Source organism: Pseudopipra pipra, chromosome 14, assembly GCF_036250125.1.
Source record: "Pseudopipra pipra isolate bDixPip1 chromosome 14, bDixPip1.hap1, whole genome shotgun sequence".
Classification (NCBI taxonomy): Eukaryota; Metazoa; Chordata; class Aves; order Passeriformes; family Pipridae; genus Pseudopipra; species Pseudopipra pipra.
This window is the reverse complement of record NC_087562.1, coordinates 19,756,534-19,772,080: the sequence shown is the minus strand read 5'-3', so window position 1 is coordinate 19,772,080 and position 15,547 is coordinate 19,756,534. Positions and strand designations below refer to the sequence as shown.

Below are 15,547 nucleotides of genomic sequence, written 5' to 3'. Positions count from 1 at the left end.
CTCCCCCATGTCCATAGGAATGTGATGCAGATTTGGAAATCAGTGGGGTGAGCAAAGTTTGCAACAGCCGGGTCTATTCCAGAGGAGCACACCAAGTACTGCTGAGTGTCCAAAAGGTTTCTGATAACTGGGATGATATTTCTGCAGGCTCTGATGGATCATGTGTCCATTGTGTTTTCTGTCTCAGAAGCAGTTGCAACTCCTCCAACAGAAAAAGGACAAGATTATCACAGAAAGGGCTCTAAAGCCAGACTGAGAGAGAGATTTCTGCAGATCTGCCAAACTCTGAGCAGTTCCCCTGCATCCAAAGTTAGGTACTAAGACCTCTACATTTCCCACAGTTTGTTTTCAGTTAAACATAAAACCCCAAGGTTTTATGCCAGGACTAAAGTTAATACCAGTAGCATGAGCAAATGTAGGGTGCCAATGGGGAAAGATGTCATCACCAAAATTTGCAGAAGGGCTAAATATTATAAATTCCTGGAATTTAAAGCGGAGAATATATTTTATTATCCTTGAGTGCAGCATTACATGTGCACATGATTCTTCAGATGCAGAATGAGGCCAAGAGGGCACATATCCAAAATCCAGCATACAGGAAATCAGCTTATCTGCTGCATATGCAGATTCACACCTTCATGTCATGGCCAAACAACAAAGAGCCCTAAAATGAAGCCATGCAGTTTCCATTTATTAAATAAAGAATTGCAATGAAAAGGTCTTTCAAGGAGTTGAATGTTCTGAGGAGGTGAAAAAGTGAATCAGAAGATAACTTCTGCAGCAGCATCTTAAGGCCTTTTAGGGTACTCAGGTACTACAGTTTTGTCCAGAGGAGCCATGAGGAAACACACCTGTAACATTCCCTAAACCTGGATTTCAATTGCATTGTACTCACTTAATGCTTCCCTAGACTTAAAAAGAAAAGAAAAAAATTTTTAAAAAAGGTGATCAATGACAGCAGGAAACTTTTTACAGAAAGACCAGAGAGTTCACAAGCTTTACATCCACCCCAAAGTCCAGCACAGCCCTGAATCCATCACTACTAAACCAAAGAGAAGTTAACAGCTCAGAGCCGTTCCTACCTGAGGAAACTTGCTCTCTGGACTAAAAAGCCACCTCGGCCTAGGGAAGCAAAGAAGTCTGGGTACACACTCCACAATCGTGAAGCTCCACCTCCATGTCCCTCACTCACCAGCAGGATCAGCGCGACCACTCTGCGAGATCCTGCAGGTCCAGCGTGTGCCCGACAGACAGAAACTGCCAATGGAACTCGGATCCTAAAAAACCCCAAACTGCTGACAGACCACACCATTGCATTGTTTACCTCAAAAAGCTAATGACACCCTATTCTTACAGGTAAACACACAATTATGGAAGCTCCTCGGCTTTGGTACCGGCTGCAGCCCTGTTTCCTCTCTCTCTAGCACATATATCATCCACAGTGGGAAACGTTTCCAAGATCCCTGGTAACAAGTCGATCTTACCATTTTAAAGCGCTCTTAGCTAGACTCTAGACTACATTGTTCTCCTATCCCTATCCAGCCGCACGGATTCCCTGCCTCTGCACTGCCGTCCATCCCCGCGGGTTTGCTCCAGGCAGTCCCTCCCTTTCAGTCCGAGTGCTGGGCTGGACTCGGCTTTCCAGCGCCGTTATCCGCCTACGGCTCCTTTTCCGGGCGGCGGAACCCCCGCAGCATCCCCGAACCCCGCAGCATCCCCGCTCCCAGCTCCCGGGGCCCGCACTCGGCGGGATGCGCGGCGGGATCGCCCCGGGCCCCCCCGGCATGTGCGGCCCCGAGCCCCCCCGGGCCGGGCCCCGCTCCCCCCGGGCCCGGCCCTGCCCGCCCGGCGGGGGTCACGGACCGGCCCCCCCGGCACGGCCCCGCTCCGGCCGCGGCGGGCGCAGGGCACGGGCAGGGAGCGCGGCGGGGGCGCATGGAGAGAGCGGGCACGGCGGCGGGCTGCGGTAAGGAGGGCAGGGACACGGAGCGGGGAGGGCGGCAGGGACAGGGATGGGGTGGGGATGGCATGGACAGGGATGGGGTGGGGATGGCATGGACAGGGATGGGGTGGGGATGGCATGGACAGGGATGGGGGGAACAGGGATGCACAGGGATGGGGGGATAACGGGATAGACTGGGATGGGGGAGGATGGGGATAAACCGGGATGAGGAAAGGCAGAGAATGAATAGGGATAGAGTAAAGATGGGGATGAATCTGGATGGGGAGAGGACGGGAATGAAACGGACTGGAGTGAGAAAAGGGGATGAAACGGTCTAGAGAAAGCAAGGGAATGAACCTGACTGGGGTAAAGGAAAGGGCTGAACGTGGGTAGGGTAAGAAAGGAAGGAACAGGACTGGAGTAAGGCAGGGGCTGAACCCAGCTGGAGAAAGGAAGGGAATGAGCCGTGCCAGGGAAAGGCAGCGGCCGTGCTGGGGTAAGGAAGGGGCTGAACCGTGCTGGGGTAAAGCAGGAGCCGAGCCGGGTAAAGCAGGAGGAGCCGCGGGAGCTGCGGGGTCCGGCGGGGCAGGTCTCGCACCCCACAGGACCCTGCCCGGCCGCAGAAAGTTTGTTAGTCGGGAACCCCTCCCGAAAAGGGAGAAGCCCCTTCCCCGGCCGTGCCCCAGAGCCGCCGGAGGGGCAGGAGCCGGGACACCCCCGTGGCACAGGGACAGGGGACAGGGCTCAGCACGGGTGCCACAGCCGAGCCCCCGGACAAGGGCTGGGTCACACCCGAGTCACTGCCAGAACTCAGCTTTGCAATGCAAACGAGCCCATCTTCTGAGAAATCTAAAGATTTCTGTTATTTAGGACACGTTTTACTCATGTGCATTTTGTTGCCTGTAAGTATAAATCTTTTAAGTGCAAGTTATAAATATTAAAGCTGGAATGCATAGGGGGAGTGTTGGTATCAAATTTTACAATAAATTTATTCCAGCCCAGTTCGACACACACCAACCTGATGCATTTAAGCTGCACTTAAAGAAATTAGGGAATTATTTGGTTTAACAGTGGTAGGTGCCTGTTTCAGGGACTGGTGATTGACTTAAAAACAATAATCAACATATTTATATAACACAGTGTTGTTTATATGTGGGGTTTTGAATCTAAGAGGTATTCACACCGTTTCCTGAACTGGAGTGATTCCTGGAGTAGGAAGCAATGATTGGTTTGGTGTTTCCCCTCTGTTTGAGCTACATCTCTGTGTACACTCAGAATCTGAAATGTGCAATCCTGCCCAGAGAGAGCAGGGACACATTAACACAGCGTGTCTTCAACAGACATCTGGTTGCAAAAAAACCCCAAACTGCTATGAAGGACTTTTCTCTTATTATTTCCTTCCCTAGTTCTTTTCTTCCACCTTCCTCTGATCTCTGGAAGCTCCACTGGTATTGGAATAGGCAGTAATTATTCCAATCTCCGTAAGTAATCTCCTTTTCTTATGTTTTTTTTATACTGCACTAATGGCATGCCTTGCAGTCATATACAGCTGTAGGAATATAATTTTTAAAAGTCCTCTACCAGATACACATCAACCCATTAAAAAGGAAATAGCTTCCTGACTAAGGAAACAACTGAGTTAACAGAAATGTGCTTAACCTTGTAATATTTATAAAGACAAAATTCATAGAAATTCACAGAATTGTCTGAAATTGAGGACCATAAATTTTGTGTCAGGTACAAGTACTTAAATATTTCATTTTTAAAAAAATTAAAATGCTCTTTTTCAGCATTTTCTCCCATAACAACAGATTAGCACATAGCTGCTAAAACTGATTTATAAATGGAGCACACTGACATCAATCAATATTTGTATCATTTTGGCACCCACTAGTGAAAAAAATGTGGCTAAAAATTACTTCCAGTCACTGAAATAAAACAATTCCTGACATTTGACTTGCTTCTACTCTCCTTTTTATGACTGCCTTTTGTAGTTATTACATGAAGGCTTTTTGAAAAGGAAATACAGCATTGAAGGAGCCAATTATCCTTGTGTCACTGGTCCTATTTTGGCAGAAAACCATGTGAATGCAGGGAAACAGAGTAGCATGTTCAATGTCTTAGATGGAAGAAATAATGACAAAAATAGACACACACCAATTAAAATCCTCAAGATCCCTCTTGGAGCAAGTGCTGCAGCTCAAGAAAAGCCATGTTGTAACTAGACTATGACTTTGTAACCATGTTCAATCAAAGATGCACATAATGGATGAGAAAACATAAGATTATGTGTAAGGTTTAAAGAAAGAACAGACAAGAAGTTCCCTTTTTTACTTTGGACTGTGCATAAAAGAACAACAAAGTGAGAGAGCTACTATCATTGGCATACTAGAAATAATAAGATTTTAAATACTTGCTGTCACAACCTACCAACTTGGAGAAATTAGTCAGAGTCAAGACCAGCTTCTGTCAACACCAGGTATTTGTAGGATCTACCCCTAAGAAAACTTTGGTAACTGGGATCAGAGTTTGGTTGGTAAAAGTGAAGACAGTACAAAACCAAGTCAGTGCCAAGTGTTGTCTCTCAGACTGCCTGGTTACCCTTAAACTCCTCAAAAAACCTCTTAAAATTGGGCTGAAGAGTGAGTGCAAAATTAGCAGCTGCTGATTAAAATTTTTCAGCCTCTGGCTACCTACTAGATGACAAACTGTCACCACCTAAGTCATGAAAAACACATAATAGCAGTATAAAAATAACTGCAAAATGTAAATGCTACGTGTGGCAGCCTCCTCATTTGTTAGTGAACTGCCTGAAGACTTGGTGAGAAAATACTCACAGTGATGTTGAGAGTAATGTTGGGTTTACATGATGCACAAAATGACATTTCATAGCACTTCATTATATATGTATCTAGTCTGTGCTTAGTTTGGAATTCATACATGAAAACCATTATTTCCTACCTATTCTCTGCTTTCATGATCCTTGGCCCCTAACAGGATTTTTTCCAGCCACTCTCCCTCCCACTCCTCCATGGCAGGACAGCTTTTACTGCATTGGCTTCAGGTTATGGAGCTCTGTAATAGAAATGTTGTAGCAAACAGTTCAGAGCAGGCTGAGTATTGCACTCATTTCCAAATGGGCACTTATATCTCTTAAAATTAAGTTTTTAGACTATGTGTTTTTTTACTTTGGCCTTACTGATATAGTTCATCAGGCCTGACATTCTGGGCCTCTCCACCAGGGCTCTTCTCTTTAATTACTGTAGGGCTCAGACTGTGAAATGTTCTACTGACAAAGAAGATAATATTAACAAAATGCCAGGTAGGCATTAGCCAGGAAAATAACCAAACCAAACTGTGGCAATGGTTCAATTTTATAGTGACTATGGAAAGAGAGTGGAGCTGTCCCAGGCTTTTGGGAGGTACGACAGGAAGACTCCTCAGCTATAGAGAATTCGTGTAAGCCAGGGATTGAACCTGCTTACTCCCCCAACACTGAATTTCCTGAGCAAGAGCAAAGGCTCAGAAGCAGAACTGCAGCTCTTCCCACAGTGAGAGGGCCGTGCCTGGAGAATCCTGCTCTTGTCCAGGACAAAGGGATGAAATCACAGGAGCAGAGTCCAGGCAGGAATGGAGCTTTGTGACTTCAGCCACTGGCAGGCTCAGCATTTAACACACCTTTCTGATCAGAAATAAACTTTGCTGTTGGCTTTGTTGCTTTAGATGTTTGTTTCTGAGAGAAACACGGGATTTTCTTCGCCAAGCGTTTCTAGGTTTTGATCAGCTATGTTTGGTTGGTTAAGTCAAGTTTATCTCTAGAAAGTATTGACAGTAAATATAAATCATGATTAATCAGCAGTCATGAACCTCAGTCACTGTTTCAAATACTTGAATGAAGAGGACCTAAAAGTGTCAGATAAATAAAAAGGCAGAAAAATTTTTCTACCCAAATTGCCTTCCTTTCCTTCATATTGGTACCTCCTCTACCTCCTTCCTAGCACTTCTGGGATTTGTCTCTGAAGGAATTGATTGTAGACGTAGGTAGAAGCAAATACAGTTATCCAGGTTGCCAATACATATCAGGTGTTATAGAAAGATAGTTATTATCCAAACTGTATAGTTATGTATTCAACTATTAAATCTGTATGATAAACCCATTTAATGATATTCACTCTTATATCCAAGAGCACAAGGAATGTCCAGAGATATGTAAAAGGTTCATTTGCAGGCCTGAATGAAAAACACCAAAACTAGGAAATATACAGACAGTGCTTTCAAATCCAGCATTAAGATTCCTGTCTTAGAACCTCTGGAGATCCTACAAAATTATTCCAGTGACCAGAGTTCTTTCACAAACTGAGGAAGGAACAGAATCATTCCTGCTGTGGCTCTGCTCTGTGCATGAAATCCCACCTGAGATTTCCCACCACAGGGACAGACACCTCCTAAAGGGAAAGGTGAAGGAATGACCACCCTGGAACCAGCAGGCCCTGGAGTGTCCCCTTTGAATGCTGTCCCTGGGGATCTGGGAGAGCTCAGGGAGCAGCAGTGCCAGCCCAGCTGACTGCCAGCTGTGTGTCACTGGGAGCTGCACTGGAACGCTAAATAAACTTCTACTCATAAACAAGGAAATCTCTCTGTAGAGATTAAGAAATAAAACAAGAATAAAACAAGAATAAAACACTCTTTCCATTGCTAGGGAGCCTGTAGGCAAATCCTGTCCTTTTAGCAGAATGGTGTCCCAGCTCAGCCAGTCTAATGCAGTTCTCCAGGACAGGAACACAAGCTCCCACTGACCCCCAGCACAACTCCCCAGAGCACACCCACACCTTCACCTGCACAGGGGGAGCCGCTGCCTCAGCTCACCCAGGGGAAGAAACAGGGTGGGGTGGCGTCTGTGTAAGTACCTCACAGCAGTTCTCTTGGCTGTCCCAGGTTTGGGACATGCAGAAAGACAAGGTTTTCAGCCTGGGTGTGGCAGCTTTGCTGGGAGTTGGTCTCTGGAGTGAGAACGTGATGCCAGGAAGTTTGAGACAGAGGGAATGGCTCTGCACCGAGACTTCTGCACAGCACAGCATCCCCTTGAGAAGTGTCAGTGATCAAAGCACCAGCATCAGCCACCCATCCTCAGTCTCTCTTCTCCAACACTGCCAGAAACCATGTGGGTCTGTGACAGCAGGCAGTGAGGGAAACATGCTGAAGTTGCCCCCTCTTTTCTTCAGAGCACAGCAAAGTTTGATCCCCAGAATAATCTGCTCTTTATCTTCATTCACTGTATTTTTTTCTCAGTGTGGATGTTTCCTGACAGTGCTGAAGAGGTTCCCACCTCCCTTTCCTCAAGGGCACACCCCGTGTATCCCTGCAGTTTTCCACATGCACTTCATGTTTTAATGACTGCAGCTGTGCAGAAGGGAAGGATGTTCTCAGGTCTCCAGAACCTCACCTCAGTTCTTTGTTCTTCTCCCCTAATAAGTAATATCCTGCTCAGTATCTTTCTGCCATCAATTTATTTTATGGTGGCTTGAAATCAGCTGTTATACCAAGAATAAATTTATCACCTTTTAATTTATTAGGCTGGAATCTGCCTAATAAATGGATTCACTTCCCTTCAAGCCTGACAGTTTCTCATCCTCCTGTTCATACAGGATGTCTCTTGAAAACTCCAAATTGTTCATTTCCACTGTAACTACTAACTTCATGTTTTGTTTAAAGCAGCTTCTCCCAACTCCCACCTCCCAGATCTGATTTTTATTTAGTGGAGAGAATAACACATTAGAATTCATTCCTCTGGACCTTCATGGCAAACATACAGAGTCTAGTCCCAGCCTGCCCCTATCAAATGAAGAGAAATGATGCTTTAGTTTTTGGAGGGGATCCCATCAAGCTGGTACAAACAGCCATGCTGAGAAACTTCTCAGAGAAGGGTAGGGGGAGAGATGCTTTAGAGGTGATGATTGCATTGCAGCTGTTTGTTCAAGCACCTAAAAGTGCAGTGGATGCCCAGATGCCTTTATGCAGAGCATCCTTCAAGGAGAGGTGGACATCTCTGGGAAGCTTGCAGAGAGTCTCTGTCCTCAGGTGCTTTGAAAACTTGGCCTCCAATTCTGAGCTGGCAGAAGAAAGCAATTGAGCTGGCTTTGACAGCATTTCTGCACACAGGGATTTTAGCTCCAAGACTTAACACGTATCTTGCTAGAACTTCCTGAAACACCTCAGACTTTTTAAAAAATTACCTCACATGACATCATGACCCCTACAATCTTCAAGGACCTGTGTGAAGATAATTTGCTGAAGGACATTCCAGCCAGAGCCCCATGATTGTTCTCTACTCTTAATGCAAATAGTGTTTTTATGATTTTTTTTTTCTGTGGGCTCTTTAGTTCTAAGTTCCTTATCTTTTAGTTGCTGGGTTTAGCTGCAAATATGTTAATTCCTTTATTCCTCTCTCTAAAATAAGGATTTGTCTTTCAGCAATTGTTTTTTTCTTCGTTAGCAACTAATCTTAGTTTCGTGGTTCAACAGAAGCAGCTCTGCAAGCATCTGATCTTTACAGGTTTTCAGCATCAGAGCTTTATTTTTAATTAGTTGCAAATTTGCTACAAACTTACCTCTGCTTAAAAAACCCAGCTAAGACTGAAGCTTTGTCATGCTGGATCCTGCACAAAGTAACTGGCCTTGTCCTTCCACATTACAGGTGTCCAGATAAAACAAAAGGAGGGAAGAGAAAAAAATTTTGGCAGAAATATTAATTGCTTTGTATTACATGGCAATATAAGGAGAAAGCCTGGCTCTCCTGGATTGGTATCTGTCCATTACCTGGCATTGACTTGTTAACAAGAGAGGAATACTCGGAAGATACACTTCAATTTTCAGCTTCCACTCACTTAAGAACAGTATGGGTTTTATGGTTAGATGACAAATCCACTTACTGGGGAACTGTAATATTTTTCATATTGGATGACAAATACAGGGGTGTCTCCCTTCCCCTAGGGAAGGGATTTTTACAGCAAGGACTCAGGGTCTCCAAGAAAGGAGCTTTACAAAAGAGATCACAGGTCCTCTATGGGAGAGAGTAACACAGTACATGGCAGAGCAGCCAGCAGATTGTGAGGACAGTTGGAAGACCAGTTCTTATTATGACCACCTCGTTTTGAATTTTGCTTCTAATCCACACTTAACCATCACTTCTTGTTTGCAGAAGTCAGTAATGTGTGCTAAATGCTCCCTGTTTGTTGTTATTTACAAAGTTACACTCTCATCTTGAGGTAGACTGGCCATTTTCACTCTCCAAAGACCCTCAGTGTGCAAGTCATTGGCCCAAAACTACTGGCAAGAAGTACAAGCTTTATTTAAAAAGATGGTCACAGAAGGCCCAACAGAGAAGACTGGAGTTTCTAGATAGTTGTAAACCATATTTCCTTGTTTCTCCTTAATGAATTGCCCTGAAATCTGCCTCTCCCAGTGCAGTGATTATGCAATGAGACCCTCACTCCCTGCCCAGCAAAGAAATATTAAAACCCTCCTGCCTTGAACAGACAATAAAGCTCTGGAAGGAAAATTAGCACTGCTGGTTTATTGCAGCTGCATGTTGACAAGTAATATCCAGTCATTTGATGTTGTAATTCCAGCTCTGCCTGAGAGAGGCACATTGGGAAGGACGGGAATCAAAAGTATTTCTGGCTTGGCCTGAACTTGGTGCTGGAGCAGGAACACACACCCTGCAAACAGGAGCAAAAAGAGTAGCTGTTTGGGAAGCCTTTTGTACATCACTGGAAGAGTATTTTAACTACACTAATCACAGTCCTCATAGTAAATGTATTCCTTGTGCTTGTGGAACCAGATGTTCCTTTAGAAAGAATATGGGACATCCAATAAGAGACTGAAAATGCAGTCACAGCACACTCGTGCTTTGGTGTGTGGGCTGTGCTCTGAGCATCAGCCCCACTTAGAAATGTCCCAATGTTTAGAGGGAGCACAAAATCAGAATACCACCAACAAAGACTTTGTACATATATAGACACTTTTTAGAAAATGCTTTCCTTTTAGAACAGCACAATCCTAAACGGAATCTGTACTTTTGCCACTTGATCCTATAAACCAGTCTGAAAGATGTCTAAAAACCTGACAGATGCCTAAAATAAGGAAAAAAAAAAAAACAAAAAAAACAAAACACTAATTTCACATTTCCATGCTTCTGATTAAAGAAAATATTTCTATTGAAGGAAGAAATCTGTAAATTGGAAATTTTCCCAAAGTGGGAGGCATAAGATGATGCATCTGTAGAAGTAGAAATAACAAATTTTTTCCCAGATTTTCAAGCATGCAAAATTATGATTCCCAAGGACCACATGTTAAAATGCAGGGTTAAAGGCAGTGTCAAGGTATGTAATAAGATTGAAATGACATCCTGTGTCTCTCCCCTGATTTAAGGTTATTTTAACTTTCTCTAACTGCCATCAATGAGAAAATACTAAGGAATTGATGAGTACAAGGAGCCACCAGAGAGATGAGAATCTGTCTTCCTTATATCGTGTTTTGCACAGGTTCCTGTGTCATCCTCAGATAAATCACAGCAGCAGAGCAGAGCCCTAGACACCAAACCCACATGTGCCATGTGTTGTTTACTCTCTTGCCAAGCTCCAGGGCTGTTAAATCACCTCCATGTCACTGGAGGATCCTTCTTCACCACCACTGATTTTCCACAGCTGGCTCAGAGGTTTAAAAGCCAGGCTCCAGGCAGGAGTGAGGACTTGGGATTTTTAAAAAATGGAAAGGGTTACACAACAGAGCCCAGTTCCTGCTGGTGGGACATCAGAGCATTATCACTCAGTGGTGGAGGCAAGAAGTGTGTCCTCAGTTTAACAGATATACAATTCAAAGGTCATGTGACTAAAAAAAATGGTATTACTAGCATAGGAAAACTCTCTGTAAACTATTAGCTGTATTTTAATAATGAAGGTTAATTTTCAGACTGTGGATTAATTTTATACATCACATTTATATAATATTGCACCTTAACCTAAATTTGATATGATCGTTTTGATTGTTCTTAAATCACCAATTTTCACTGCAAAATTCATTCGGATGTGTGCTGAATAAGAATACAAACCCTAAAAGTCACTTGTCCCAAATGCTCTGTTTGGGAACACATGGGGTTAGAACCAGAGAGTCCTTCTCTGGAGGCTTTGTCATCTCCCTCTCACCCGGAGTAAAAATGGTTTCAAATTAATTTTACTTTTAAAACACACTTTGAAGATAAAATACTTTATGATAGCATCTACTGAGAGAGAAACATCACCTTGGAAAGCAAAGCATTTTCTCACAAATGAAACTCTCAGGATCAAAGGAATTTTCACTGCATAGAACTGAAACATTATTTGCTCAGTCTGTGACACCTCCGTCCCTGCCTGCTGTTTGTTCCTGAGTTTCTTTCTCTAAAGATCATTGACATATCTTCATGGGGTTTGGGAGTTATTTTACAGCTCCTTTTGAGAACAGATGGATTATTTGTGTCATCTGGCTTCACAAAAGACATCATTTGCTCTTGCTACACCTGGGAAATACAGTTGGGATAGGTTTGCACACTCTCCTCTCAACCATCATTGTACCCACTGCTTCTCAGTCCACAGAAAATTGGATCTGCCCATATAATGTTTTACAGCTCACAATCTTAAATGGTTCCCTCTGAAGATAATAACCGTCACTGTGGTGTCCTGGTGTTTTCATACAGTCCATATCCCAGAGGGACTTCCCCAGTTCCACAAGTAGCAGGGGAGAAAAGCATGGCATTACCTCCTGCGTGAGAGGGGTGTTCAGCCTGAAGTGACCTTCAAAGTAGAGCCAGTAAGTGGTGAAAAGGAAAATAGGAACTTTATGTTGAAGGAACTGTGCAGAAGGATAAAAGGAACTACACTATCAAAGGACAAGGCAAAATTACTCCTTTTACCCCTCTCTAGGCAGAGATGAGTGATCCAGTTTCTACTCAGCCCCCCAAAATCAACAGTAGTCCAGGGAATTGGCTTCCATCATTCAACAGAGGAGCCAGTAAAACACTGGGTTCCATACAGATCTGTAGACACTCTACATAGGATTTCATGTCTCTGCAAACAAAACCTGTTTATGCCCCTACAAATTTACCCAAGGCTTTATTCAGAGTATTCAAAAAAATCCTTGCCCACTCTATCAGACTCAGTTCCCACCCTTAACTGTCAAACAGGGGATTTTGAGATAATTATACTTAGAGCTAAGAAGTCCTTAATCCAGTCCTTCAGGTTTATGCAAGATAACGGATCTCTTCTTTTCCTCTCATTTACCCATTTTGTGTGTTAAACTGGGGCAAGGATGGATTGTTTAGATGGATGTTAAATTTGGATGTTAAAGCATGTGAGGCAGCCAGCAGGCTCAGAGGCACAGTACCCCTGTGATTTCTTTGTTGTGCTTCACCTACACCTCCTCTCTCTGGAGCTTAAATGACGAGCAACAACGGGATAGGAAATGTTTGTTTCAGTCTGAGGCTCTTTTCATGTCTGACAAAGAAAAGAGAGTGTTGTCATCCACCCAGGGCTTTCAGATGCAGGAAGATTGACTTTCAGGAGACGTGGCTTTGTTGCTCAGGAGGTAATTGCCTGTTACCCAGTCATCTGTTGTTTCTCCTCCTTTCAGATGAACTGAGCACTCTGCTGTGTCAGACAGAAGTGCAGTGTGCTGACAGATTCTGCCTCTCACACTGGCTGTGTTGTCACTACAAGGGGGGCTGTGGCAGAGACCACATGTCCAACAAACTCACAGTGCTCAAGTGAGTTACCCTTCACTTCCCTAAATCCTGACACGACATCCCAGCAATGCAAATCCGTTTGCTCACCAAACCAATATCTGTAGCAATTATACTGTTTTGAACATTAGATTTAATCTGGTTTTGCTCTTGCAAGAACCTGGCTACTTAGAGGTTTATTTTTTCATATGTCTAAATCATTTTTGCTGCGTGCTGATTTCAAGGAGAATGGTGATGGAAGATTTGGTAAAGCTCAGGATGCATTAAGCTAATGTATTAAGAAGGCTACTGCTCTGAAATGCCAGCTGAGTGGGGAGAGGGAAGAAAGCCTCAGAAATTCAGTTGCCATTGGCATAAACAATTAGACACTGGCAGCTCTGCAGAGCAGGGGCTGCTGGCTGGGCACTGCATCTGGAGGTGTTAATGTGAATAATCACCCTGCCAGCTGATTGAAGTCTTGCTCAGGCAGGGGAAAGGGAAGAATTAGTCAGGTCAGGGATATCCAGTGCGTTTAAAGGTACTTTTTATAAGCAGTGCAGACAATTTTGGCCAATTGTTTTAGGTCCAGACGTGTTACAAAGGAGTCTAAAGATGCGTTTGGAGATTTCAATGAACACAAGTGTATTGTGGTCTCAGCAGCTGCTGTTTACTACCAAATTTTGTAATCTAACATCCTCAAAATATTCAATTCCTACTTTGGGCTTCTTATATTTATGTGTTCATGTCAACCTACAGTTTTAACCATGAAACTCCCCTTTTAATATACTCATTTTGTAACCAGCAAAATTTGAGGATAAATTACTTTTAGACCTCAATTCTACCCCTACAAAAGGATTTATCACACCCTGCTGGCACTAATTAGTTGCCAGAAACACTTGGAGAATTGGTGATTATAGTTAACACAACATTGTACCCAGAATTTAGTCTCAGTTTTGTAAAAGGACCAGAAGGTAAAACAGGGAGAGCAGAATGACAACTCCATTAAGACACTTCAGAGGAAAGTAAACCAAAAATGAGGTTCAGGAGTGAGCCCAATACTCTCCATCCTCGAATGGGCATTCAGAATCACGGAGGTAAAAATCCAAAGTAAAGCCCTCTGAAATATGCCCGGTGCAGTCAGCAGGCCCTAACAAGCATCCCTGGAGGAGCCACCTCCCGGGATCCACATTTCAAACCCTCACACAACACCAGCACCCTGCAGAACTGACCACAGGCCATTAAATAGAGAAGGATTCTTCTGTTTTAGAAGGGTCAGATCCATGGAGCACAAATGATTAAGAGTTTTTAACTGAGAATTCAGAAGGGCTACAGTGAAAATGCATAGGAGGACACACAAAACCTGAATTTAGGCGGGACCTCGGCTTCTTACACTCTTAAATCCTAATCTAATCAGCAGAGATTACATCTGAACACAGGGTTTGGTGTTTTCCTCTGAGAAAACATACTGGGTGTGGCTGTGGAAGGTTTAATGGGGACACATCAGTTTTGATGAGCTTGCACTTTGCCAGGATCCCATGAAAACATTGAATGAATTTGCTTTGCATATTGTCAGGCTGGATGGAGCCTGGAGCAACCTGGGCTAGTGGAAGGTGTTCCTGCCCACGGCAGGGTGTGGAATGAGATGAGTTTTAAGGTCCTTTCCAGCCTAAACCATTCTGTGATTCTGTGATTCTATAAGTCTGCATTATGTTCTGCCCCTCTGTAAAGCTGTGCATAAAGTAGTGAGTAGTAACACACTTCTTAACATACGTAAAAATAGATTTTTTAGTAAATGCAAAGCTGTCAAGAAAAAACTACAACAATGACAGCTGACAAAATAGAGGCAAATAGTGCCAGGTTTGGTCTGAACAAGTTACAGTAGTTAAGAGTCCAAACACAGACTCAACAGACCACTTGCAATGGGTACAGATGTGCACACAGCTCAGGAATTGCCCAGAGGGAAAATCATTATTTTTCAGTGAAACTTCTGATGATCTTCAGTCTTCACAGACTGACTCTTCACAAATGAACCTGAGAGCTGAGTGTCATCCAGAGAGCACCAACATCTGTCCCTGCACAGGCACAGAATCATTTCAGCCCAGGCGGTGCCAACACAGCTCCCTCTGAGCGGGTCTGGCTGAAATACAGCAAGGCCTGGTAAAGGTCAGCAACCACAGGAAACCTGCCCAGAATCACTGCAGTGATTCCTTCAGTCCCAGACTGTCCACAACAGCACTGCTGCCCAGGCATACAGGGGCAGAGGGGTTGGAATTCCAAAGCTGACAGGCTGATTTCCACTGGCAGTTGTACTCAGGTTAGAAGTCATGACTGTGGCTGCATGAGCACATAAAAAAAGTGTTTCTGCATAAAAACACCCACCATTATGACTAATCTATAGGTTACATTATACAATGTGTATAAGGCGGTGTGTACATATAGAAATTTTTATGTATCTTATTTATTAAGATACATCTGTGTGTGTATCTATCTGTGTGCAGGATAGAGACACTGCACTGAAATCATTTATTTGTCTCATTTCTAACTGTCTGCTTTTGTAATTCTGACATCTAAACATTTAGTCAATTGATTAGAAAGTACCTTGGTTCATTCAGACTATTTCAGCCTGATCATCTCAGAATTTCCTAGCACACGGTGCTGCCCACTGAGGGCAACAGTCCTCTAAATTACCACACCCTTGAGCCACAAAGCATGAATGAAAATATCAGGGGTTTTTGTATTAATTACCATTTTTCTTTCTCATCTTAAATTTGTTGCATTTACTTTACAGCTCATGATTAATCAATTCAGAAATTTAATTGTCTTTTCATTTTGACCAAGAAAAGCTTCATCTACTT

The 15,547-nt window shown here is 43.6% G+C and overlaps 1 protein-coding gene and 2 long non-coding RNA genes across 3 annotated transcripts in view; 1 reads left to right on the top strand and 2 right to left on the bottom strand.

The window, feature by feature from the left end:
* Positions 1-222: 222 nt before the first annotated feature.
* Positions 223-5,534, bottom strand: LOC135422264 (uncharacterized). The gene is made up of 3 exons (XR_010434397.1): positions 5,420-5,534; positions 4,904-5,017; positions 223-1,277 (listed from the first exon to the last, which is right to left on the bottom strand). It is a non-coding gene; the product is annotated as an uncharacterized LOC135422264 (long non-coding RNA).
* BEAN1 (brain expressed associated with NEDD4 1) overlaps positions 1,576-15,547 on the top strand; it is a 53,864-nt gene continuing 39,892 nt past the window's right edge. The window contains 2 exon segments of the mRNA XM_064671342.1: positions 1,576-1,966; positions 3,349-3,423. Coding sequence (XP_064527412.1) covers positions 1,936-1,966; positions 3,349-3,423 — 106 coding nt within the window. The 5' untranslated portion in view covers positions 1,576-1,935.
* LOC135422263 (uncharacterized) overlaps positions 9,496-15,547 on the bottom strand; it is a 45,439-nt gene continuing 39,387 nt past the window's right edge. The window contains exon 2 of the long non-coding RNA XR_010434396.1: positions 9,496-9,660. This is a non-coding gene — a long non-coding RNA (uncharacterized LOC135422263). The remainder of the gene's footprint in view (positions 9,661-15,547) is intronic.